This window comes from Batrachochytrium dendrobatidis, assembly GCF_000203795.2.
Source record: "Batrachochytrium dendrobatidis JAM81 unplaced genomic scaffold BATDEscaffold_11, whole genome shotgun sequence".
In the NCBI taxonomy this organism is placed as follows: Eukaryota; Fungi; Chytridiomycota; class Chytridiomycetes; order Rhizophydiales; genus Batrachochytrium; species Batrachochytrium dendrobatidis.
The window spans coordinates 734,243-759,122 of NW_006281109.1; the positions used below are offsets into that span (position 1 = coordinate 734,243).

The 24,880-nt window shown below is 40.4% G+C and overlaps 7 protein-coding genes across 7 annotated transcripts; 2 read left to right on the plus strand and 5 right to left on the minus strand.

The window, feature by feature from the left end:
- Window positions 1-1,545: 1,545 nt before the first annotated feature.
- BATDEDRAFT_90897 (uncharacterized protein) lies at window positions 1,546-2,889 on the minus strand (the record flags this gene model as incomplete). Its single annotated transcript, XM_006681230.1, has 4 exons — window positions 1,546-1,859; window positions 1,984-2,315; window positions 2,427-2,523; window positions 2,670-2,889. 4 exons carry the CDS (start codon window positions 2,887-2,889, stop codon window positions 1,546-1,548), a joined length of 963 nt encoding a protein of 320 aa, XP_006681293.1.
- Window positions 2,890-5,795: 2,906 nt separating this feature from the next.
- BATDEDRAFT_26985 (uncharacterized protein) lies at window positions 5,796-6,830 on the plus strand (the record flags this gene model as incomplete). The annotated part of the gene is made up of 2 exons (XM_006681048.1): window positions 5,796-6,260; window positions 6,354-6,830. The coding sequence occupies 2 exons, from the start codon at window positions 5,796-5,798 to the stop codon at window positions 6,828-6,830; spliced, it is 942 nt and encodes a 313-aa protein (XP_006681111.1).
- A 104-nt stretch (window positions 6,831-6,934) lies between these two features.
- On the minus strand, window positions 6,935-9,443 carry BATDEDRAFT_90846 (H(+)-transporting V1 sector ATPase subunit A; the record flags this gene model as incomplete). The annotated part of the gene is made up of 7 exons (XM_006681231.1): window positions 6,935-8,529; window positions 8,599-8,744; window positions 8,808-8,873; window positions 8,933-9,017; window positions 9,081-9,124; window positions 9,250-9,346; window positions 9,423-9,443. The coding sequence occupies 7 exons, from the start codon at window positions 9,441-9,443 to the stop codon at window positions 7,114-7,116; spliced, it is 1,875 nt and encodes a 624-aa protein (XP_006681294.1). The 3' UTR covers window positions 6,935-7,113.
- A 501-nt stretch (window positions 9,444-9,944) lies between these two features.
- On the minus strand, window positions 9,945-16,208 carry BATDEDRAFT_35805 (uncharacterized protein; the record flags this gene model as incomplete). Its single annotated transcript, XM_006681100.1, has 3 exons — window positions 9,945-15,196; window positions 15,299-15,871; window positions 15,945-16,208. 3 exons carry the CDS (start codon window positions 16,206-16,208, stop codon window positions 10,058-10,060), a joined length of 5,976 nt encoding a protein of 1,991 aa, XP_006681163.1. The 3' UTR covers window positions 9,945-10,057.
- A 1,223-nt stretch (window positions 16,209-17,431) lies between these two features.
- On the plus strand, window positions 17,432-21,285 carry BATDEDRAFT_91043 (uncharacterized protein; the record flags this gene model as incomplete). The annotated part of the gene is made up of 3 exons (XM_006681167.1): window positions 17,432-17,446; window positions 17,640-17,790; window positions 17,975-21,285. 3 exons carry the CDS (start codon window positions 17,432-17,434, stop codon window positions 21,283-21,285), a joined length of 3,477 nt encoding a protein of 1,158 aa, XP_006681230.1.
- Window positions 21,286-21,479: 194 nt separating this feature from the next.
- BATDEDRAFT_13329 (uncharacterized protein) lies at window positions 21,480-21,710 on the minus strand (the record flags this gene model as incomplete). Its single annotated transcript, XM_006680937.1, has 1 exon — window positions 21,480-21,710. The coding sequence occupies one exon, from the start codon at window positions 21,708-21,710 to the stop codon at window positions 21,480-21,482; it is 231 nt and encodes a 76-aa protein (XP_006681000.1).
- Window positions 21,711-23,659: 1,949 nt separating this feature from the next.
- Window positions 23,660-23,914, minus strand: BATDEDRAFT_13383 (uncharacterized protein; the record flags this gene model as incomplete). Its single annotated transcript, XM_006680939.1, has 1 exon — window positions 23,660-23,914. The coding sequence occupies one exon, from the start codon at window positions 23,912-23,914 to the stop codon at window positions 23,660-23,662; it is 255 nt and encodes an 84-aa protein (XP_006681002.1).
- Window positions 23,915-24,880: the final 966 nt, after the last annotated feature.

Sequence of the window (24,880 nt, forward strand, 5' to 3'; positions counted from 1 at the left end):
CGTGCTTCCAGATCTTCAATCCTATTACTTCTCAAGTCAGTTCAGAATCGCCTAAAAAGGCTGCTGCAACTCCAAAATCTAAACGAGCTCCTGCTACACCCACAAAAACTCCAAAAAGAAAGACAAAGGCTGCTTCTACTCCAGAAAAACAAGATGCTATAGACACTGCAGATGATTCTGAGCTCCCTGTTGATTTGTCAGATCCCATTTTAGAGTCTAGTAAAAATATATCAACAGATTTACAATCCCAATCAATAAATATACTTGAAACTACTCAAGCCATTGATGAACCGTCAGAAACCTCCAATCTACCATCAACATATGAATCCACAATGGTATTGGACGACTCGACTCAAACCATTTCATCTAGCATTGATGACTTGGTTTCTGCTGATCTTTCAACTGAAAGTATCCAACCCGAAACAGTTGAGCCAACTCCGAGTACTTTCCAATCTATTGTAGAATCACACACATCTTCTGTAGCAGATGAATCTGTTGGCAGAGGATTGCATAAGCGCAAATCTGTATCTGATGACATGGACAACAATCCCGAAGCCAAAAAGCGTAGCAAGCGCATGTTTCAAATGCTGGTTGGTACTCTGCAAACTGCCAAGAAGGATCAAGATACCAACATGTCGGAAGCAGTAAGTACTGAATCCTGATGCCACAATTGTATATATATTAACTTTTATTTTGGCAATCACAAGGCCATTAGACGCCAAACTATCGAACAACGACTTGCAGAGAAACTCGTCAAGGAAAAGGCAGAGCTGGCAGATCGCATAAAGAAAGAACGGGAAGCTGTAATTGAAAAGCGTCGACTTACAGAACAAAAAATCAAAGATATTTCTGTAAGCATGGTTTGCATCATCAGTTTATTCGATCCATGCATAGTTTGTCAATTAAATACCAACTGTTGATGAATATTAGGAAGAAATTATCGAGTCTCAAAAAAAATGTTTGGAAAAGTTTATCTTTACAAAAGCATCGCCAGGAGTGTATTTTATGCCTGCCAATCATAACGATCGTACAAAAAAGGCTCTGGTATCTGCCATCACGGTCAAGACCGAGGCTGTATCTAATGCTGATCAACCTTCAAGTCATACCAGCATAATATCTGTATAAACCACTTTGAATTTGCAAAACTGTTTTTACAATGTATTCAGTATTGGTTGTTATTATCAAGAGAAAACAATGAGACTATACTGTCAAGTGGTAGTCAAAATACGTGCTGGAAACTAGGTTGAACCCATCATGTTTGACTTGGACTCGGTTTATTGAAAAGTATTACTGGCTACTGGATATGAATATAATGGTTAGTTTGATTCAACCCCAATTATACATGATTTTTGAGCATTCAACCCATGGTTCGGTCAATTTATTAAGCAATTATTGTAATCAGTAATCGGGTGTGCGTGACACTAGTTTTTGAACCATTTCAAAGGCACTGCTTGAGTATGGATACACTCGACACCTATAGTTTATTGTATAAACGAGTATACAGTTTAAATTGCAATAAACGTGTGAATGCAATTCAGATACTTGCTACATGCTTGTGCATTGATAAAACAAAACATAAGCATCTCTACTTTGAGTAAACTCGAGGTCATTGCATTGGCTTCCGATCGAGTCACTCCACAAATGCCAATGGCCTGTATCTGTATTGCGCGTATGAGAAGTGTAATGTCCGCCATGCAATTCACCAGAATGGTTTGATACTGCAACCAAGTCATACTCTGCTGAAGTGAGTTCAGAAGTGTAGGCATTCATTGTAAACTGATGTATGGGAAACGTCACCATTGTATGAAGCTTACGGCTTGGTATATCTGTCAAGGGCAAAACCTGAAACCGTTTTAAATCTATTGTAGTAATCAGTCCAATTAGTCGAATCAGTCGAATCAGTCCAATCAGTGCAATCAGTCAAAAGTAAATATGACTACACCAACATTTTAATAGTGTACAAAGATCATTCATGGCACTTACGGATAACAAGCACCGATGGAAGACGTGAGATTCCAAGTTGCTTGATGGCCAATGTGTCACATTTACATTTACCACATCGATATGTATCTAGTTTTTCAGCCTCGAAAAATGAATCTAGACATTGATCAAGAGTCACACCATCTTGGTCTAGGTGTAAATTCGATGAGATCAAAGGAGCCGAAATGTCCCAAAATGTATCAAATGTGGTGGATGTGGTCTGGCATTCAAGGCATGTTACAGTACTTTGAAGTTGGCCACTAAAAATATCACATATTGGACTGTTGTTGAACTTTTTGTATCTATTCCATGACACGATTGTCTTTTGCCTGGTTCTATAATTCCAAGGTATTACAATATGCAAAAATAGTAAATGTGACCGAGTAGGATGGTGGGTAGAGTTGCAACATTATAATTAAACAGTCAACAATCAGTAATGGACCTACGTCAGTTGATCATACTGTTCATCGGTATAGGAAAACTTTGTTGGTCGTCCAGTATTCACGTCTTCGTGTAATCCATCCAGCAAAAACCGTAAAAATTCTAAATATCTCAGCCAAACAGTTAGTTTAAAACACTATAAATCAAATTGGCAGGCGTCGTCACCGTATACCTTGTGAATCATGCTGACTGCCAAGCAAATCAAAAAAATGAGTAAATGTGTTGAAAATAGCAGAATCACCAATTACTATAGCAGATAACAAACCCGTACTTGTAACCGCTAAACTGTGGAGCCAACAGTTCGATTTGACGTTTTAATAGTAACGGCGATGCTATGTTGCCACGTCCTGCTGAATCGGCATGGTTGATGTTTTTTACAAACTCGCCAAATGTTTTTGCAATCAATCCCTTGGTGCTACTTTGTAAATTAAAATGGGATAGATACTGTCCAGATTCAAAATACGCCATAAACTTTCCAATAGAAAATAAACACTGCAAGATAGAGTTCATAAAACACTACAGTAACCCAATACATCATTTAGTTTGGTTTTAAACATGGACATTAGTTAAACCACAGCCATATTGTCCAATGGACATAAATATTATTTGCAAAATAGCTTACTGTGTTGCCCAAATTTTTCAATCCGATCGTGTATCCTCGTGAACGATACAAGCCACCACTTGCACTATTTTGTACATCATGAAATGCTACTGACGGTTCACGTAACAGTTCTTTTAATTCTGGATGTATGCTTGATTGATTTGTACATATGCTGTTGTATTCATTTAATCCCGTTTGGATTGCAGTAGTGGTGTGTATGTCATTTGATTGCAAGCGTGATATATCTGCATTGTGGTGTGTATACAACGACTGCCTGGAATGACTGTAGGAGTTTGCAATGTGATTTGTAGCCAAGTTGTGGCTTGCCATTGATTGTGTAGAAACAATCGATTCGGCAGAATTGTTATTCAGAGATTTATTATGAGGTTTATCATACGATATGGAGCGTGCATTACAAATTAGACCACTTGTTTGGCGCATATTATGAGGATGATTTGTATTATGTATACTTGGACTGTGCGATGGTGTGGAAATTGGGAATGAAATGTGTTTTGACTGAGCAGATACGATATTTGTATAAGCGATCTCGTCTAAAATAGGTCTAGATTGTGACCGAATCGGTTGTGTATGGCATGTGGGTATGTTTGATATATGATATGATTGTTGATGCAGTTCACTAATAGGTATATTGGGCTGCGGCGCTGCTAATTTGATTCTGGATCTGCGAATTTCACGGGCTGTATGATTTACTCCTGAATAGGATGGCGGAATGGATGCAGGCGGCACTGGGTTTTTAAAAAGTGATGCTTGATCATGATTTGATTTACAAGCAGATCTGTCGTTCATAAAACATGTTCAAGTTAACTAGTCTCAAATACTACACTGATGCGGTTTACAAACTCTTGAACACTTACACGACTGATTTTTGATTTTGTTTAAAGGTGGATGTGTTGCTTTTTCTTGAACAAGTGGTTATAGACGATGATCGAATGGGGATTGTAATTTTTGAACCACAAAATTGTATTGTGCTTTCTGATTCTACCGCAGCACTATAGTGGGTCAAATTCAATTGATTAAATACACGTCGGGTTGCATCTTGAATGGAATTTGTCGAAACTCGAGGTAATTGTGATGAATCGTTATAAGCCGAAAACCGACACTGAGTCGTATGGGTTTGTGTAGTTTTATTAGATGGCTGAAAAGGTAATGAAGAATCTCTCTTGTTAATGGTGGTGGAAATGGAATAGCTTTTTGGGGCTGTTTTAGTTGTGCGTTTTGTAGGCTCAGGTTTAGGTAAGATATTTAAGCGCGACGATGAGGAAGCAGTGTTATGGCGAGTCGAATGTGCATGTATAGAATCATGAGTTTTTGTGGCTACGGAGTAGGCATGAATAGTAGTTGAAATGTGTCTAGTATGGCAAGAATCTAATGGCATAACAGTTGAATTGCAGGATAAAACAGGATAATGGCGAGCAGAAGCCATTTTTAATAAATACTTTCATGAAATAGCAAAGCAAATAGTGCAAGTGTATTGATGGCATTGCATTTACCATTTATTCACGTAAAATGGAATACTTGCATTTATCTTTCAGGGACTGTCCCTATTTTGCTTTGGAATATAAAGTAGCTAAACATTCGTTGCGCTTTCCTACCAGAAATTGACTGTTTTCCAATAGACAACGTCCATCATATGATGCGCTGTGTTGTATTCTAAAATCATACACTCGCAGTTTAGTTTAAAACCCGCACGTCTCGAAAGTGTAACTGATGTTACTATTTTGATTGCCCAATGACAACTCAATCTGTAATAGAGTTGGAGATTGAACAAGTGTGGAATACACTGCAACTGTGATATGAACATCCATTCGACTGTTTTATACAAAAATGAGCATAAAGCGCGATAGTGTCGAGCAAACTGATCATTCACTTTGACTGATTGTGGATCTCTGATATTAATGTAAATCGAATAACTCATGCTTGTTTAGTTTGGCATAGTTTGGCATCAACTATGAATGGTTTGGACAGTCCATATGTTTAGTAATCCTTTCCATACTAACAATCGACTACAGAGTAACAAGTTTGACAATGTTGAATATCGATTCAATTCGAGTGTATTCAACTGTGAATTACATTCATTGTAATGGATGCTAGTCTAGATGCAGCCATGACTGCACATGGATTACTCACTGCTAAATATATCGCGACCATCACTAAATCGGGATATGCCGAGCTATGGCAATGCTTGTAGATACAGATGTGTCAGTTTATCGAGCGATGGCAGCACTATTTGGCATATATAAATGACTTGTCCAACACGCTGCTTAATTTGTTACTAGACCATTTTTAGATACAATGTACTATTTGACAATGGTTTAAAATGCATTTTAGTTGAAGTATCAAATGAATTGTTTTAATGTCCAACAATGCAAACATTTGGTTATTGCTACAAAAGCGAATGCATATTCATTGTTTTTATGTTTGGGAGCAATGTGTATTGTCACTCAACACACTCGTATATCAAACAATACAAATAATGTTTATCGATTATGATCGGAGTTTGATCGAATATTACAAGGTACTCGGATTAATGTGAATTTACAATGATTATATTTTTACGAGTATTGTGGCGGCTCAATCTGGACATTAGTATAGTATTCCAAGCCATCCAAACTAAATATAAAGACCACTGACATACATTTTCAAATCTGATTCTAGACACATTGTACTTGATATTTCACATCTGTTGATTTGAGCAATATTCTGATATTGGGTTATCACACTATACAGACTGTCCAGATAGTTGATTTGAAAAATGTCTGATTTATCTGTTCCGTCCAATTACATACTGTTTCCTGGAAACATGATCGTGCTGCTTATCACCGCATCTGTTGCCATTGGAAATATTGCCATTATGATATACTATGGCAGTATAGCATACCGACGCAAACTGTATTGGTCGGTCCCACATCTCATTGTCGTCATCAATGCAGTATCGCTACTCCATCAAGTTGTCACGCCATTGACAATATATATTGAACTTACTCCGATTATGGTGAGTGTAGTGTCAATCCGAGTCATTACTGGGTTGCTATCACTATTTGGATTGGCATTACTGCAAGTCGAGGTGCGCGTGGCATTTGGAGCCTTGTTCCAGGACCAAAGGTTACCAGACTGGTTTTCGACGGGAGCCAAAATTGTTGTTCTGTTTCTGCATGTAATATTGTGTTTTCCAGCATATGGATTTCCAGTCTATCGACCGTTCCGATGGATTATACCGGTAATTTGACGTGATCATCATGATACGATACTGATTAGGATAGAATGAGGTAGTGAAACTAACATGTTGATACGATTCAATGTAATTTAATAGTGGGGTTCGTCGGGATTTGCAATCCAGGCGATTTTGATGACTTTTGTCAATGTGTATCTGACAGTAACCATTGCAAGACGATTAGCCGAAAACAAGAAAAAGATGAGCAAGAATGCAGACAATTCTAGTCGCAATCAAATTGTTATTTGGCTGAGTGTAACGACGATCATGGATGTAGCAGCAGTAGTACTTTATGTAGTACATTTTTCGCTGGCTCAGTATACTTCTGATATGGAAAAGATAAATCTGAGTCGGTTGATGGATCAATTATCAAGATCGTTTCTTGGGATTGAAGCCATTGCCGAGTCACTAGTGTTGTTGGCATTTACAACAATGATTTCACCCAAGACGACCAAAGTACAGCCTGCAAGTGGTGGCAGGATAAAACAAAAACCTATTTTACTTGATACGACTACCACCGATTCGAGTATTTGTAACGCTAAAACTTTAATCGACAGTCAAACTTATGTGGCATAATAAAGTAGTTTTGATCATGGTAAACATGCTTCATGCCAAATTATCGCATATTTTAGTAAATAGTTCAACTCTCATTGCATAATACACCCCATGACAAACCAAGATTAAATTCAAAGCAATTTTATATTCGGTTCATGAATGGAAAGTAGAAAAACCCAAGTGAAATAGTGAATGTAATATAAACGCTTCAACTAGACGGCTCAAGGTGAGTGTAGATGGAAGAAAGGAAACAAATTTAACCTTGACAAATGCAGCCCCTTAACTTATAAAAGGCTCATCCTATTTACTCCAAAAGAATACGGAATCTTTCTTCGATTTCCTTTGCAAGTTTGGAATAACGCTCCTTTATGGCTGCTTCACCATCGGCAGGATCTTCAAATTTCATTGAGCTAAGCTTGTAGAGCATATCACCAAGCGAGTCGCGAATCTTGGCCCATGTAACGGCGCCAGCAGAAGCCTCGACAACGTGGATAGCCTGGTCATAGAAAAACATCATGTTGCGCAGCATACCAACCGTCTTGTAAAATGGACAGAATCGGTCATAGTTGGAGTAGCCGTTTTGCTGTAGATAGTCGTCTTTGAGAATCTTGGCAATTTCAAGAGTGATTTTGTCCGATTCGGCCAAAGCAGATTTTCCGACAAGCTGTACGATCTCGGAAAGATCTTCTTCGTTTTGCAAGATTTCCTTGGCTTTGGTACGCAAGGAAGTGAAGTCGGGTTCAGTGCTTTCGTAGTATGGGTCAAGTGCCTTGAGATATTTTGAGTAACTAAGCGACCAGTTAACAGAGGGAAAGTGCTTACGCTGAGCAAGCTTTTTATCAAGACCCCAAAACACCTGCACGATACCGAGAGTGGCAAGGGTGACGGGATCAGAAAAGTCACCACCTGGAGGAGATACAGCTCCAACAATACTGACACTGCCTTTGCGAGAGGGGTTTCCAAGACAAACGACTTTACCGGCACGTTCATAAAAGGAAGCAAGACGAGCACCAAGATAGGCAGGATAGCCAGAATCAGCAGGCATTTCAGCAAGACGACCAGAAATTTCACGAAGTGCTTCGGCCCATCTAGAGGTGGAATCAGCCATCATGGCAACGTCCTTGCCCTGATCACGGAAGTACTCGGAAAGTGTAATGCCAGTATAGATTGATGCTTCACGAGCAGCGACAGGCATGTTGGATGTGTTGGCCACAAGTGTTGTACGTTTCATGATGGATTCTTTACGACCCTCAATTTCAATAGAAAGTTCAGGAAAGTCCATGAGTACTTCAGCCATCTCGTTACCACGCTCACCGCATCCAACGTAAATAATCACGTTTGAGTTGGAGTACTTGGAGAGAGATTGAGAAATAACAGTTTTTCCACAACCAAAGGCACCAGGAATGGCAGTAGTACCGCCTTGTACACAAGGGAAAAGAGCGTCCAAAACACGTTGACCGGTGAGCAAAGGGAAATCAGCAGCAAGTTTGTCGGTGACAGGACGAGGTGTTCGCACAGGCCACATTTGAAGCATGGTATACGATGTTTTTGCACCAGAAAACTCGACTTCGAGAACAGTATCCTGAAGAGTATATTGACCTTTAGGAGCAATAAAAGTAATGGTACCAGCACCTTTGGGAGGAACCATGATGTTGTGGGAGATCAAAGTATTTTCATAAACAATAGCATAGATATCACCTCCAGTGACATGATCACCAACCTAAATACGAACGAGATCAAATCAATTAATTAAACAATCAGCAGATTGATGGAAATTGACAAAACATACTTTGAAATTGATGGGTTCAAAGTCCCATGCAATGGTTTTATCGAGTGCCGGGGTATTGATACCACGAGGAATGTAAATACTTTGAGAAAGCTCTTGAATGTCCTTGAGAGGTCTTTGAATGCCATCAAAGATACTATTGCAAATACCTGAAATCAAAGTGATGGATTAGAAGCAGAAGAGTAACACAGAAGCACAAGTGGTTGATCTACCTGGACCAAGTTCAACAGAAAGAGGTTTTCCAGTCTTGAGAACAGGATCTCCTACAGTTAAACCAGCTAAAAGTCTGAATAGTGAGTAACACTCTACAAGAGCAACACTACAGAGTCAGACATACATGTTTCCTCGTAGACTTGAATAGTGGCCTTGTCATTGTCAATACGAATCACTTCACCAACGAGTTCATAGTGACCAACACGCACCTACAGATAGAAAGCCATGAGAATACAAGACCAACCAGACATGAAATAGTCTAAATGACTTACAAGCTCAAACATGGCACATCCATCCATGTGTTCAGCAACAACGACTAGAAGCAGTTCAGACCAACGCACAATAGCAGTAAGCATCACCACGATCGTAAAGATCAACTATAGTCCAAGGCAGGACAGCACTACCTGGAAGAACAGCAAGACATTCAAGAACAAGACTTACCAGGACCAGAGACGGAGTAAACATAACCGAATGCATCTTCAAGGTCAGTGTCACGAATGGTGACGAGTTGCTTTCGAGCGTTATCAAGAGCACCGGCCTAGAGTAGAACACGCAGAACATTGGAAACTGTTAGTAATACTGCAAGTATGAGCGGAGCTCATTGATGGTTATACAGCCCATAGCAATGCTGTCATGATAAACAACTGTGTCGAGTGGTAACAATTCCATACCATTGAATCGTTTGTTGAGAAGGTTCAAGTCAAACTATTAAATCCTGTGCTTATCCCTCGAGTAAAGGGTGACTTCAAGGGTTATCCACAAATTACAGCCGTATTCGTGTAAATCACTAGTGTTGGCTTACACTGACAATCTCTTGAAAGGTTTTTACTCAATACTGTCTGGAATCGACAGGGTTGGTTGGTCTTTGTTCATTTTTATAACTAAGTGAATCGTCACATGTATTTCATTACATTCCAACTGCTTCAATCTTAACATTGCTGATTATACACACTTGTCTTGAAACTAGACGCGAATGTCGGATTTTAAAAATACAAAAATGACCTTGACAGTATCAGAATACTACAATCTAGTTTCAATTCCATGATCTCATTTTGTGCATCATAATGATCTTGGATTTAAAATACAATAAATCATGTCTATTCAATAAACCAATGTGTAGTAAACACACAACATATATTTAATCGATATTTATTCAAAAGCAAAATAAAGGCAGTTAATGCAAGGTAAACTAGTATCCTATTTTACGTAAATGCAACTGCAATGGTAAAACTTGCATCAATTGATCTTGTTAAATACTTTCATGTCCATTCTGAGTCGAAAGATTCTCATCCTGAATGAGTTTAATGCCATTCGTATGGTTGGGTTGGGTTGTTGAATGCTCATATAGTCCCGAGTGTGGTCGTGTATACAACTGTTCCTGTATCATTGCAGCTGAAAAGTTTGCATGTCCATTTGTAGATGGTTGTGCATTCAATGACTCCTGATTGCTGTGTTGTGGTGACTGGGAATAATACTGATATCCAGGTGATTGTACATATGCTGGTTGCGATAGTTGCATCCTTGGTGAGGGTTGTGCTGATTGTGATACCTGTGTCGCTGGATTAAATCCATGCATATCTTGCGATACAACTGTAAAATGCTCAACTAGTTCAAAATCATCCCCATACGCTGATGAGCTTGACATGGGTAAAGCGTGGGTCGCTCCTTTGGGTTTTCGTTGCTTTTTGGGCTTTATTCCCGCTATGCCATGTTCTTTACTCGATGAAAATGCCTGTAATTCATCTTCTGCTCCATATCGAAGCGATGCTAAAATCTCACCTGCATCTGAATCCGTGTTATGCTTGGTCTTTTTCTTCTTGTGCCCAATCCTCTTACTCGCTGCCTCTAGCATGTCATCCGTGTCGTCTTCATCAGTACTGCCATGATCGTGATGTGCAACCTGTTGTTTTCGTTTAACGTCCGATTTAGACTGTTTACCTTCACTCTTGGGTTTAGACATTTTACTTCCACTTCCTTTACTTTCTGGTTTAAATGATTTGATGGAATTCGATTTGGGTGTGACCGCATCTGATCGTGCAAACTGCATGCCATCTTCCATTATGGCTGAAGGCAGTACATTTGCAGACTCTGCATTTCGTCGATCAGTATAATATGCATCTGATGTAGCGTCCGTTCCACTGGCACTGGCTACAGTAGAAGTCGTGCCATCCATGGGTGAATCATCATTCATGGATCCTAATTTAAGCTTGAGTCGCAACACTTTGGATGCTGGTGGTGCTACCGGTTCAAATTCATCATCTGATCCCAAAGACTTTGCGTTGGCTGCATTCTGAGCAGCTAACAACGCTTCAGTGGCTTTTCGATATCTTAATGCAGCCTTCTTAGATAAAGGTCGACATGCATAGTTTACTAGTAACTCGAACCGCTTCACAATCAGCACTTCACGGGGCCAAAACTTGTCTTCAAATTTACCCCATACAAGCTCATCGTTGGGAACATTAAATGTTTTGCGCTCTTCCAAACTCCTCGAGTATTCTTGAAAGGTTTGTAAAAAGGGCAGTTCGGGGTCAAGATACAAGGGCTCCGGTCTTAGTAGTCCATATCGATTAATGCCAATCAGCAATGGCCGATCCATGCTATATTCCCACCATTTGGGCATACTGGCTTTACCATGTCGCTTTACTGCTTGAAGTTTCTTGTCTAATAAAATATCGTCCATTACACCTGATCGCAATCTTTCAAATAATTCTACACGCTTGAGAATCTTTTTTGCCTTTTCCAGTGTCAGCATTTCGCCATCGGTATCAATAATCAGCTTGCCCTTGGATTGTGCAACACTTACAGCAGTGTCTGCAACATCTGTAGACTCGGCCGCATCCCCGTCTTGATCACCAGCATCTACATCTGGATCAGTTGGATCAATCTCAAGTGGATCCGATCCAGCAGCAACTGTGGTATTCAATACCGCAGACGTCCCAATTGGATGCGTTGCATCTGTTGCAACCTTGCGTGCCAGATTATTCATCTCAACAACTTCCCTGGACATCTTCATCACCTTTTCATAATAGTATAGCATAGCTTCATCCGATTTCTTTTCCAATTCTGCCTGTTGCTTAAAGCTGCTCCAGTCAATCTCGTTGGACCGGCCTGGAAATCGTGGAACTCCAAACGATGTTAAAACACGTTGGAAATCATGTCGTTGTTTTTTGGAAAAATCCTTTTCTCGCAGCTTTTGCTTTTCAAGACGCTCGCTGTCACGTTGGCGTAAACGCTCCTTGACGGCTTCTTTTCGAGCAATCTCGCGAATCAGATACTGGCGATACTTGCTCATAGCATTGAGGATCCGACGAACGCGAACACCTAAATCAGTCGCAGAAGGAATAACAAATGGCACTGTATCATCCTGTGCACTCGTTTCGCCTGGAAGAGGAGTGGCTTTGCCAGCGGAAAGCCGTTCGTCAACAGGCACAGAAGGTGCTCCATTGGAAATATCTACATCTTCATCCACGGCAGTCTCATCCTTGACATTATCTTCATCCATATCGTTGCCATTATCTGCCTCGTCCTTGACTGCTAATCCTCCATCTGCTACTTCAGTATCCATATTGTCATCCCCGTCATCTTCGGCACCAACAGCATTGCCATTCTTTTCAAGACCATCAGGTTGAAGAATGATCCCACCCAACGCAGCCCGCTGAAAAGTTTCATAAAAGCACAAATCAGGATCGTCCCATAGCTTGTTATACTTTTGCTGATACCCATGTTTGCAGATACCAATCATAAGATCCTTATCTTCGGAATCACCCCACCATGGAGCAGGCGGCGCACCAAGAAACTTGGGAATGTGCATATCAGGTCTTGGATCACATTTGTTGCGAATATTGTACATGAGAGCGACACGAATCAGCATGTTTTTGGCTTTGCGCTCAATATGCTCAATATAATCTTTGTTGGCCTCGTTCCAAAAGGAATTAAACTCCATCACTTGCTTTTCGTTTGCCCATGGATAGGGTAATTCGTCTTCAGGAATTTCAGGAATTTCTTCAGGCTCCACTTCTTCACCGCTTGGAAGCAGCAAAAATGTGCGATTCTCCAACTCCTTTTCGGTAAGTGCGTGGTCAGGTGCAGTTTTAGGATGAGGGAAGCAGTGCAATGCACGTTTGACATCCTTGATCACTTCAGGATCTACAGTAGTGCACGTATTCAAACAGTGCTTCAGCATGACTCGACAGCAGGCTTGCAGATCATAGATGGAGCGACGTCCAAACGACTCTTGGCATACGCCCCAGTTATTGAATCCGTGCTGCATGATCATGCGCTCAAGACGGGTTCGTTCCGTCAAAGACCATGGCCTTAGCTCATCTTTGATCTTTGCAGCAGGAGGTGGCGTGGCACCAGAAGGAAGTTCGTATGGATACCCTGAAGAAGCTGTATTGTCTGTCGAGTAGTCGTATGCATTTTTGATGCCAAATCGGGTTACTTGACGGCGATTTCGTGGCATATCCATAATTAGTAACTCTTCGGGAATTTCTTCAACAATCTGCAATTCGGCTCGCTTGGCAACCTTGTCCCAAAAATCAGGATCATTGACATCAACATCTGCAGCACTCCCAGAAGCTTGAAACGTTGCTTTGGAAAAAATAGAACTTTTTTCATCCTTGTTATCATGTCGAATAACTTGTGTGCGACGCTCAAGAATCTGGTCAATGTCTTCTTCACAAAACTGCTTGCTAGCCTCATCATCCATAAAAGCACCGTAAGCACCCTTTTTAAGCAGTTCTTCTACTTCCTCCGTGGTAAGTGCACTAGATTTGGACGATCCGGCATCAAATCCAGCAAACCCGCTTTCACCCTGCATATCCATGCGTTGAAGAAGAGCCTTGTCCAGTCCCAACTTCATACTTGCTCGATCAAACATCTCTCGCTCATACGTATTGCGAGTAATCAAACGGTAAATCTGCACAGGCTTTTTTTGACCAATACGATGACATCTTGACTGAGCTTGCAAGTCATTCTGCGGATTCCAATCACTATCAAAAATGATGCATGTATCGGCTGCAGTCAAATTGATTCCGACACCGCCCGCACGTGTACATAGTAGAAACACAAACGATTCAGATCCAGGAGCTGAAAAGCGATCGATTGAAGCTTGTCTCAGATCGCCACGTACACCACCATCAATGCGCTCATATAACCATCCACGACTACGTAGATAGTCCTGAATCAAATCCAGACATTTTGTCATTTGCGAAAAAATCAGCACTTTATGTCCACCTTGTTTCAGCTTTTTTAATAGTTTGTCAATCAACACCATTTTTCCTGATGACTGAATCAGTGCATTAAACTGCTGCTCATTCGTGCGAGCATTCAATTCATCCAAGATCTGATCTTCAGCACCTTTGAGTAGCCAAGGATGAATGCAGCATTTTCGAAGCTCAATCATGGTGTTGATAAGATTGGGTACGTTGGTTTTCTTGAGTGTTCCTTGCTTGAGCCAAGAAAAGTTTTTTTCTAAAATGGATCGATACCATTTTTTTTGTGTTGTAGTCAACTCCACTTCTACAATGGTTTCCTCCTTGACGGGAATGGATTTTTCAACATCTTCCTTAAGACGACGAAGCATAAGAGGTTTGAGCACGTTTTGAAGTTTTTCAACATCGGCAGCAGAGTTGAGCGATGCATAATTGAGCCTAAAATCAGTTTCGGAAGCGAATTTGTGAGGCTCTAAAAAATTCAGCAATGCCCAAAGCTCGTCCAGAGAGTTTTGAAGTGGCGTACCCGTCAAGAGCACACGATGCTCCATTGTGTACGTTTTGAGAATTTCAGTCACTTTTGATGATTTGTTTTTGAGACGATGAGCTTCGTCAAGTACAACACATCGCCAAGGAATGGGACGCAGTTGAGAAGCACCACTCATGGCCATTTCGTATGTAGTAAGAACAATATCGAATTTGAGCATATCGGAGACAATCTCACCAGTCTCATCACGATAATAATATTCGGTCTCTACAATTAGGTTGCGAGCAGATTGGCTGCCATGATATACGACAACATTCATATCTGTCCATGCTTTAATTTCACGCTCCCAATTTCCAATGGTGGAAAGTGGAGTGACAATTAAAAACGGGCCACGCAGATTCTCTTGTAAAAAAAGCTGGTAAAGAAACACAGTGGATTGTACTGTTTTTCCCAATCCCATTTCGTCAGCCAAAATGGAATTTTGCTTGTTATACCAGCAAAACATAAGCCAGTCGAGCCCTTCCAGTTGGTAGGAACGTAGCATGTTGTCATTTTTGTAAATTGGAGAATCCTCTAGTTTCACCCAGCAACATGCAGGACGTGAGCGACCAATCAGGTTGTAGCTCAGTCGTTTGATGGGCTTGAGTGCATTACGATCGTAATACTCGGCAATTTTGTCAGCGTCAATCTAGAAAAATCCAAAAGTAATGCATGAGTATAGATAAAAGCAGAATACAAGAATAGAACACATCAAACATGTAGATCTAAAACAAGACATGATGCAACATACCAGCTCAACTTCTTGCTGTGACTCCCAGGTACTGTGTTCATAAGAAAGAGCACACCATTTCACAAGAAACATGATTGTGCCATCATGTTCTCCACAATCAATAATGCGATCAATTCGTGTGAATGAAGGATTAAATGGTTCATCCTCTGAATAATGATCCCAAGAGGGTTTGCTTAAAAACTTTTGAATGCGATTACGAGCACCACGTTCAATTTCTAATGAGCTACGTTCGACCCACTCGGCATGAAAGTAACTCATGCCTTTGTATTTGACCAGCAACTCTTCAGTATTTTCACTGGTGACACGATACGACAGAAACTTGTCGACCCCAGCAGATTTTTCACCAACAGAGATGTGCACAGGGTCGTATGCAACAGTCTTGATTTTTCGTTTGTGACTGCGACTAAACTTGTCAACTGGGGCAGTCCTGACTTTGGTTCTAGGAGCGCGAGGCTGAGTAATAGAAAATGTGTCTGTACGATCTTCAATTGCGCTTCCTGCATCACTAACAATAGCATCGTCTTCCAAATCATCGTCCAATGGATCTTCATCATATTGTGCTCCGATTAAATCCTATTAGGAGTAATAAACGTGACAAGAACATGTCAAAAAAAGTAAAAACAACACGGGAAATTATGATTCTTACCTTGTCATCATCTACTATTGTATCAGTTTCTGGCATGTCTAGATCTTCATCCTCGTCATGATTGACTCCCTCAAAGTACTGTGCAGTGATGGGGACAGGAAGACCTTTTCCGCCAACAGAGGAGGGTAAAATAGCGGGTAGAGTTTCGGAAGGCGATTCCATATCCACATCGCTGTCAAGCTGGTCACTTGCATCGGATGCAAAATCGTCGATATCCGACATGTTAGTGTCGTCCTGTGAAGATATAGATAAATCGTCTGCCATGTTGCGGTAAACAAAAGCTGTAAATGCTTTGACTATTTATGTACTCAAAAGGATGATAAACTATAGGAATATAGGTAGTCAATACAGTCAATGCCACGCCTATATAAAGGTTGAAATGTAAGTGGATTGAAAAGAAAGAGTTAGATCTATTGCAGTAGCAAGACCAAGACAGAAAGTAGTGATGATCCAGTATTAAAAAGTTGAATTGGATAGTTGATACTCCAGAGCATGGCAATGGTGTGGGGATCGATAAAGGCAATAAAAAACGGATTTGTGATGCCAGCACAGAGAGCAATTGAACCTGAAATAGTACAAGTGATTACAAGCCATAGTACATATTAAAAAAGACTAGAGCTGGTGCAGATCTATGGCAAGTGCAGTCAACGGGAGGAATTGATAGAGCAGACTTGTCAATTCGCCTCCAACAATCAAGCCGAGGTGATTGAAGGTGCTGAGAGCGGACGATGGGCTCTAGGACTGCAGGAACTCCTACAGAAACGTATATAGGACACGCACAGAAAATAAACAGCCAGAATATTCTTACCCAAAAATGATGTGCGTTATTATCAAGAGCAATGGCAGACGAATGTGGAGCAGGACTTGTGAGGTTTCTGGGTAAGCCGAGAATAGGTGGAAGGGGTAGTTTTCTTCCAAGTCCTATTATATATAAAAGAAGGAATAAGAATGTTCGTGGCTGTTAGTTCTCAAGTGCAGGCCATTGCCATCATAACTGTCTGGAACAGGAGTGTCTTGTTGGACTTGTCAATGCACAAGGAATGGTGAGCTGCAAACACTACACTTTTAGTACTGGGGCCGTATTGCTGGTGGTTCTGGGCTGGTGGTGGATGGTCGTTGCTCATGGTCTTGTGCGCTTGGTTCGACTCGCCATCATTCTGCTACTCGTCCTTGTCGCTGCTGTTTTACACCTCGTAGTTTCTTTTTCCTTCGGGTTTGACGCGTTTGATCTTGTTCACTACTGTTGCTGCTTCCTGTTTCTTAATAAAATCATGTTACCTTGTAACCATTTCAAATATCAACCATTTAGATTGCTCTTGTCATTCATTAGTTTGTTCTAGATCATCTTGGCTGACTTGACTGTCTTGATTGTTGCCTTCATTGCTTGTGTGTTCTTGTAAATCTATAAATACCCCATCCTCAGGAAATCCATCTTACAATCGTGTTTAACTTTCAGTGCTTGACTTGGTATATAGTCAGAGTACACAATGGGCAACTCACAGGTAGGTAGATAGTACTATCCTGTACTTTTATATAGTTGCTGATGTTTGTCTATACAGTTTATCCACTTTATCTGGTCTGGCATACAGTCAAATGCATATTAACACATACTATTCTTATATCATATATCGCGTTGGCTCATATCTCGTCGTTATCGTCGCATCTCTACAACTGATACATACTTCAATCCACTAGAGTGTAGCTAAATTTATTACAAAGACAAGGCAAAAAAAAGAAAAGGATATTTCAATTAGAGATATTCCTCTCGACCCAAAATGGATTCCGGAAGATGCAGGGTCGCTCAATCTAGAGCGGCTGAGTCTCATTAATGCATCACTTCCATATTGTAAGTCTTTTTAATCTACATATCCCAATAAACCCCCTTGATGCAAAGATGAGATGCGCATCCTTGCCATTTTATCAGTGTATAATTGCTACAAAACTATCTCGAGTGTGTTTGAAAAACATGTCTGCAAACGTGGTTATTGATTTGTATTTCAACACTTGCAATCACTATACAACCATCTTAGTGCCTGATGTTATTTTTCAACTCAAATCACTTGAAAGTCTGACAGTCACAGGATCGGATATCACCAGTATTACAGGAATAGGATCCCTTGTTCGTCTCAAATCCTTAATCCTACACTCCAACAGCATTGATTGGCTTCCTGACGATTTTTACAAACTTACTGAGCTGGAAGAACTCGATTTGCACAACAATCGTGTTAGCCATCGAGGAATTCCACCCGAACTATTTGCAATGCACAATATTCGATCAATAGATTTTAGTGGAAACAAATTTACCACATTGTCCATTGAATTTGCAAAGTTTGGCAGTAAACTACGCGAGATTAAACTGCACGATAATCCATGGAGTCAGCCAGAACTTCAGCCATTGTCAGCTTCATTGAGCTCGCATGATACTCGTCTGATTCTTTCTAGTATCAGTGGCGAATCGAATACATGTGAATCTATAGCTGCCCTTGCAGCTCAAAGTGTTACTGCACACATCAACAAATCCAGTTCGTCAAGAATCGCATTTGATCCTCCACAAACGGCTTTACCTGTTTTTGTCCACAATAAAGAACAAGAAGAAGCTACAAAGGAAAAAAAGCATATAGGTGGCTTTTTTGGACGCCGATCAAGTGATACTCACACCTTTTCTCAAAAATCATCTATTTCTGGGTCTAAACCGATCAATTCCACTACAATCGATGCTCCCAGTAAAGAACCTAGACCTTTAAGAAAACAATCGAAAACTGTGTCACCAGTTTCTCAAAAAGAATTAAATTCGACTATTGATCTTAGTGTAGAAAGATCGGAAAAACCGCTGGCTTTAGCTACTCGTGCATCGGGTCCTAGAGGACGCAAACCCCCTTCAACCAATTTCATCCAAAAAAATGCTACTGAAAGTCCCGAAATATCTGTCGAGTCTCCTGTATCATTACTATCAAAATCTTTTACTGATTCAACTCAGAAACTAGAGCGAGCTCCTGTTCCACTTCCATCTACAAGACAGCAACGCGCACATACCACCAACACACAGTCAACCCAGTCTGCCTCGCTTGTAGTGACACATTCAGCTAAAATTGACGAATCCGAGTCTCTCCATTTTGCAACTGTCCCAAAACCCAATCAGCAATCTGATCTGGTGCGCAAAAATGCCATAATGCATAACCATTCGTCCCCTAATCCAACGAGCAAGCAAGAGACTATTCAGCCACGATCAGAAACCCCCAGTGGTGCACAACCGATGGAGTCGAGCAAGCCAAAACCTATGCCAAAAGGAGGATTCAATTATATGGGCGGAGCAGAGTCTGCAGCCAATCTAGTTTCTGCAATCAAATTAACCAAGACTTCTTCTGCCATTGCCATGGAATTAAGCGAAGGTAATGCTAGTGCTTTACAGACTGGTGTTCAAGACACCAATGCAATAAATCCATCGCGTCCACCTGTGCCATTACCTCCAAAACCTGCCCAAAGAGTTCGTAGCATTGATGCACCCAGTTCTCAACCATGCAACGATAGTTCATCACAAGGATCTATGCCAATCAGTTCCCCAAAAGCAACGTTGGATCAATCTATTCAGCCTACTGTTAGCTTGAAGAATATATCATTGATGAGTGCAGATAATTCTTTGCATGGATTCGAACATGGTCCAGCTCTACCAAAAAGAGTGATGAAACCAAATCAGGCCCTGTCTCCAAGCACTACACGTCAATACGACACTTACTCACCTCCACCCGTTGTGGCTGCTTCACCTGCTAGTCGTATTTCGCCAGCAACTTCAATTAATACATTGGCAAATTTATCTCAGATGCCTGAACATAGTATCATAGAAGGACCACCACCTCCAATAAAAGTATCCACTAAACCATCTAAAGTATGCGCTCCTTCAGGCATGCTTCATTCGCCCCGCAATGCAGAGAATGAAACAGTGCAAGACAATGAATCGTGTGTTTCAAAAGAGGGATTTCAGCTATTGCCGACTAATGGGTCTTGTAACACTAATGAGCCGCGTTTATTGAGAATCAATCCGGCAGATTTAAAAGTGAGACCAAGACGTGCTGAAAGTGCCAATGCGTATAGTACTGCAACATCCAAACATGCCAAAGACAATGTGATGACTGAATCTGAACCAAGTCCACCCAACGGCATTTCAAGCCCCCCTCAATCCTCTATATCCGAATTGTCACAATCTCCAACCGCAAGTAACATGTTGACTCGAGGTCATCAACGCCATGTGTCCGAATCTGTACCGTATCATGGATCTTCTCTAGAAAATTCCAATGAAAACAATACCCAGTTTAAGAGATCGCATGGAAAAGAAATTGTGATTGCAATGGACATTAGAAAAGCGGCTCAAACTGATGATCTCCCCATTGCACCAAAACTATCAACAAGCAGTGATTTGAAATCTCAAAATGCCATTCCCCTTCCCAAACAGTCCAGTGTAAAAACACATGCTTCCGTTAATAGCTCCTTTTCATCATCAATCACTCCTAATAACGGGAATATGACTGTAGAGGAACCCACCACATATTTGATTGGAAGTATTTTACATGATGAGTCTTTACGCGAATCTAGTGAACTCTATGAATCAAATATTCATCAAAATACTACCAGATTATTTGAAAAAGGCGACAAAATGGATGAAAATAACCATTTAGGAACCACCAGTTCTGTGCCTCTTACTACAACAAAGCAAATGCTAGCATCTAAACCAAAATCAATTGGATTTGTTGCTACATCAAACGAGGCCACTACTGTCTTTTTAAAAAACAAAGAGTCGGTTGGTATTTTAGATGAACCCATTCAAAATACTGCTAGTCTTGATCGAAGCGGAGCCAACAAGCTTTCTGGAATATCTAAAAGCATGAATATGCTTGCGTTAGAGGTCGTACCACCTCAACCCGCCCCAAAACCCAATAGATCTATAGCACCTACATTACAGCCCAAAGCACCCCAAGAAGATTCTAGCCAGAACCCCAAAGGAATTTCTCAAGCAGCAAGTGCTCGTTTGGCACTTCAAGAAAAACTATCACAAGATCAGTTATGCAAACCAAAAATCAGTGCTATTTCTTCTGATATGTTGGTGTGTGCAGCACAACCCACAAATCCTCCAACATTTCAAGAAACGCGAGCATTTACTCAAAGCGTAGATAATTTGAACAGCGAGAGTCCACAGCGACTGCCCAAACCAGCCTATATTGCTACGCCAGGTGCAGCTCCTGCCAAACCACCAAAACCACGAACAGCATTGGGAGGAAAATCTGAACAGAAAGAGGTGTCTCAACAAACTACGGTCCAACCATCCTGGAAAAAACAAGTCCCTTCTTGATACCTGACTCGGGATTTTAAACAAACTGGCTCAAATTTCTACTATTTTTTTCAAATAAAAACTTTCAAAAGCAAAGGTTTTAAACAAAATCTAATGGTTGAGTTATTCAGTCTGCAGAACCATCCCTCACCAGGATCACTATTGCATATCTAAACAGTGTAAAGCAGTTGTTTATTAAACTCTTGGTGTTACTTTTACAACCAAACCAATTTGTCTTTTTTTACTATAGGATTATCACGAATTAAACTTGCTTTTCCAGCCTCTTTATAGTTAAAAGAGCAGTTGTGTCGATCGGAATATCGATGCACGGCACAAAACACGGCTCCGCATCGACACTTGATACTTGATGCGGCACCAAGCTTTTTATTGCATGTAAAACACTTTTTCTTACCTCTATGGATTGCAGATCCAGTTGAACTGGTCATATCGACAAAAGAAACAGGTTTGATGGATGTTTTTGATGAACGAAGAGAGTGTCGCGAGATGGATGCACGCAATTTATCTTGGGTGAGAAAATGAATCGGGCTACGTGGTGTATAATGTCGTGAAAGAGCCGTATCCTGATTAGGGATCTCATTCAAAATAGTGTGTTTGATGGCTTGAGTCACACCGTGTTCATCACTAACCATTGTTTGGGATAACTTGGTTTGAAACTCGGACATGTCACTGCTTGAATCAAAGAGAGTTGGATTGTCCATGGGCGGTAGTTTCACTCCTGAACTCAATCGATTGTAAGATTGAGATGGGTATGGAAGAGCTTGATGCCGTCGATTATTTTTACTGGTCCAATCAGCATCAGAGCAATATGAATTCTCTCTGGATAAACATGTTTTGGTTTTGTGATGTAGAGCTGCATTTAAGCCCAGTGGTGACTTATTTGATTGCAACACTCTACTCTCTTGAAATCCAAACGATGCATTTAATTTTTTTTTGATGGTTGCACCTTTTGAGTTTTTGGATGGTATAGGTTGATATTTAGATCTGTATTGATGAGAATGAAATCCTGTATGACTATTTTGTGCCTGTTTTTCCAATAAACTTGAACATGCACTGGAATAGCTTGAAGAAAGAAGCATATCATTGATACTTGATAGAGTAGAATTGCTAGAACTATTTTCTCTTTTCTGCGATATCGTGTATAGACTTTCCTTTTCGGTTTCCAATGCGGTCTCTATAGTTTGGGTCACATTGGTTTCTAGTTGTATACTATTTTGTGCATCAAAGTCGGCACTTTGATCAATGTCGCGGTTATGAATCAGATTCCCAATTGAAAACAAATGCGAGGGTTTTTGATTAGCATCATTAGAATGATCAGACGATTGCAAACTTTTTTGAAACTGGAATTGAATCTGCTGATGTAATAACTGTATTTGCTGTTCTGCAGATGCAGGTCGCGTTTTAGGAATAATAAACATGGGCAGTGCACCAGCTGGTAGTCGCATAATTGAAATAGCAGTTGCAGGTCGTGCCGAGGCGGTTGATAGTTTTTTTGCCGACTTTCCCTGTTTTTTGCTGCTTGCTGCTCTGGGTGTACGAACAATCAGTCTGGGTGGGTGGTCCTGACTCTGCGATGAAAAAATTACATTTGCATGATAGAGAAGATGTTCCAGTGTTGACATGGAGGATACTGTTGTATGATTTGATTCATAGATATCATTATCTGATACTGATTCATACGATAATGAACGTGCTGAACTTATAGATGACATACAGCGCGAGGTTGCAATAGACGACGGTTTCGGTAACGTAAGCTGCTGATCCTCTTTATGAGATTTTGAACTGTTCAATGAATCAATTGTCATTCTATGCAATTCTTGTTTTGATAAGATTTCCCAATCTACCGAGTCGCTGGAGATGAACGACGTGAAAGTACATGTAGATGAGGTGGATCCAGAAGAGTAAGGCCGATTGGCTTTTAGCTCTGATAAAAATGAATCCACTTTTTGACTGTCATAACTACTATAATCTTCATCAATTTCGTTTCCATCACTCAAGCCTACATTATCCTGCTTGTCATGATCAAAATCTAAATCACCCAGATCAGATATATCAAAGAACTCGGCAGAGTCCAGACATTGAAAGATTTTTGCACCTGCCATACCTTCTGCCAGACGAAGAACGTGTTTTGCAACGGTTTTTGGGTTGTTTCCGTCCTTCATATCCACTTCCAACATGAAAATATCTTCGTTTTGCTTACACAAAAGAAACACAACGTCTTTTTCCGACGACGAGACTGTTTTTGAAATAGTGGGTAATCCAGGACCTATATCACAAATTGATTCAACACAAGTAAATATCAATTCAATCATCTACATGATAGGAATGAATTATGGAATTGGATGTGTCATTCCATGTGATTTTGCCTAGATAATTTTCATCTTGATATTAACATACCTCCAGTCATATGCAACACCAAATGCAAAGTTGACCCATTTTGAATACCACATTCGTCCAATGTTGCCTCGTCTTTAACAAAATGGTGTTCACAAAACACAAGTTGTTGATGTTCAACAGGTATACCTATTTGTTCAAACAACTGGTATTTGATATCCCCAATAGTGAAATGAGAAAACACGTTCAAAGAAATCACTTGTCCAGTCAAAGTTCCAACGTGGATGGTAAACTCCATTGGTGGCTTATGTTGGCATTTCAATTTTTGTAAATGTTGGATTTGTTTTAGTTTTTGGAGTTGAAGTTGCTGTCGATTAGAGATTTTGATAGATAATGGGTTAAGCTCACTAGATGCTTTTCGTTGTGGAGAAGTGGCTTTAGGTCGAGGTGCTATAGGTGGAGTTGGCACGAAAGTTGAAGTAGACAAACTCGGTATGAGCACATTGGGGTCTTTGATTGATTTTTTTAATTCTTTGGATTGGATGAGAGTAGATGGGTTCACAGGATTAGAGTGGAGTGGAGTGGGTGGTTCTACAGGATCAGATTGAATTGGGGATTTTGGCAATGCGGCGGATAGCGCGTAGTGGGCCATATTTGATACAGATTCAATAGTAGTTGTCGAAATGATTGATGAATGTTGCAACGATTCTGGATTGGAGTGAGATGTATGGCTTGCCATACTTTCTTTTAAACTATCTATTGTTTCTGTGTTGACTACTGTGGTTGGTGTAGTCGCTGAAAACGATATATCGTTTGATTCGTCCAATGCAGCCAATGACTCGTGCATATCATGATTTAAAGTATCAACATTTGCCATTTCTGCGTTATATTTGGATATGTGTGACTGATGATGTAGTGATGTGGATAGTTTTGCTGATGTCGTATCAACCGAATCTAAATCTGTTGGTAGATTGCTGGAATGTGTTGCGTCAATACCATTCTTATCCGATGTAGTGTTGTTAGTTTCCATCGAGTGAAATATCGCAACGATTGAGCGAGTATACAATTCGGTGTATGGATAAAGCAATATTTTGATTTGAATAGATTAATTCTGGTACAGTATAGAGTTGGTGTTTGATAGTATACAGGGATTAAAGAGCCTCGGTTATAAAATATCGATCCAGATATTATCTTTTTAAAATAGAAAAGTGTAGACCGAGTCGAGATTAAAAATCTAGCTAAAAATAAACTCTGATCTGCATCA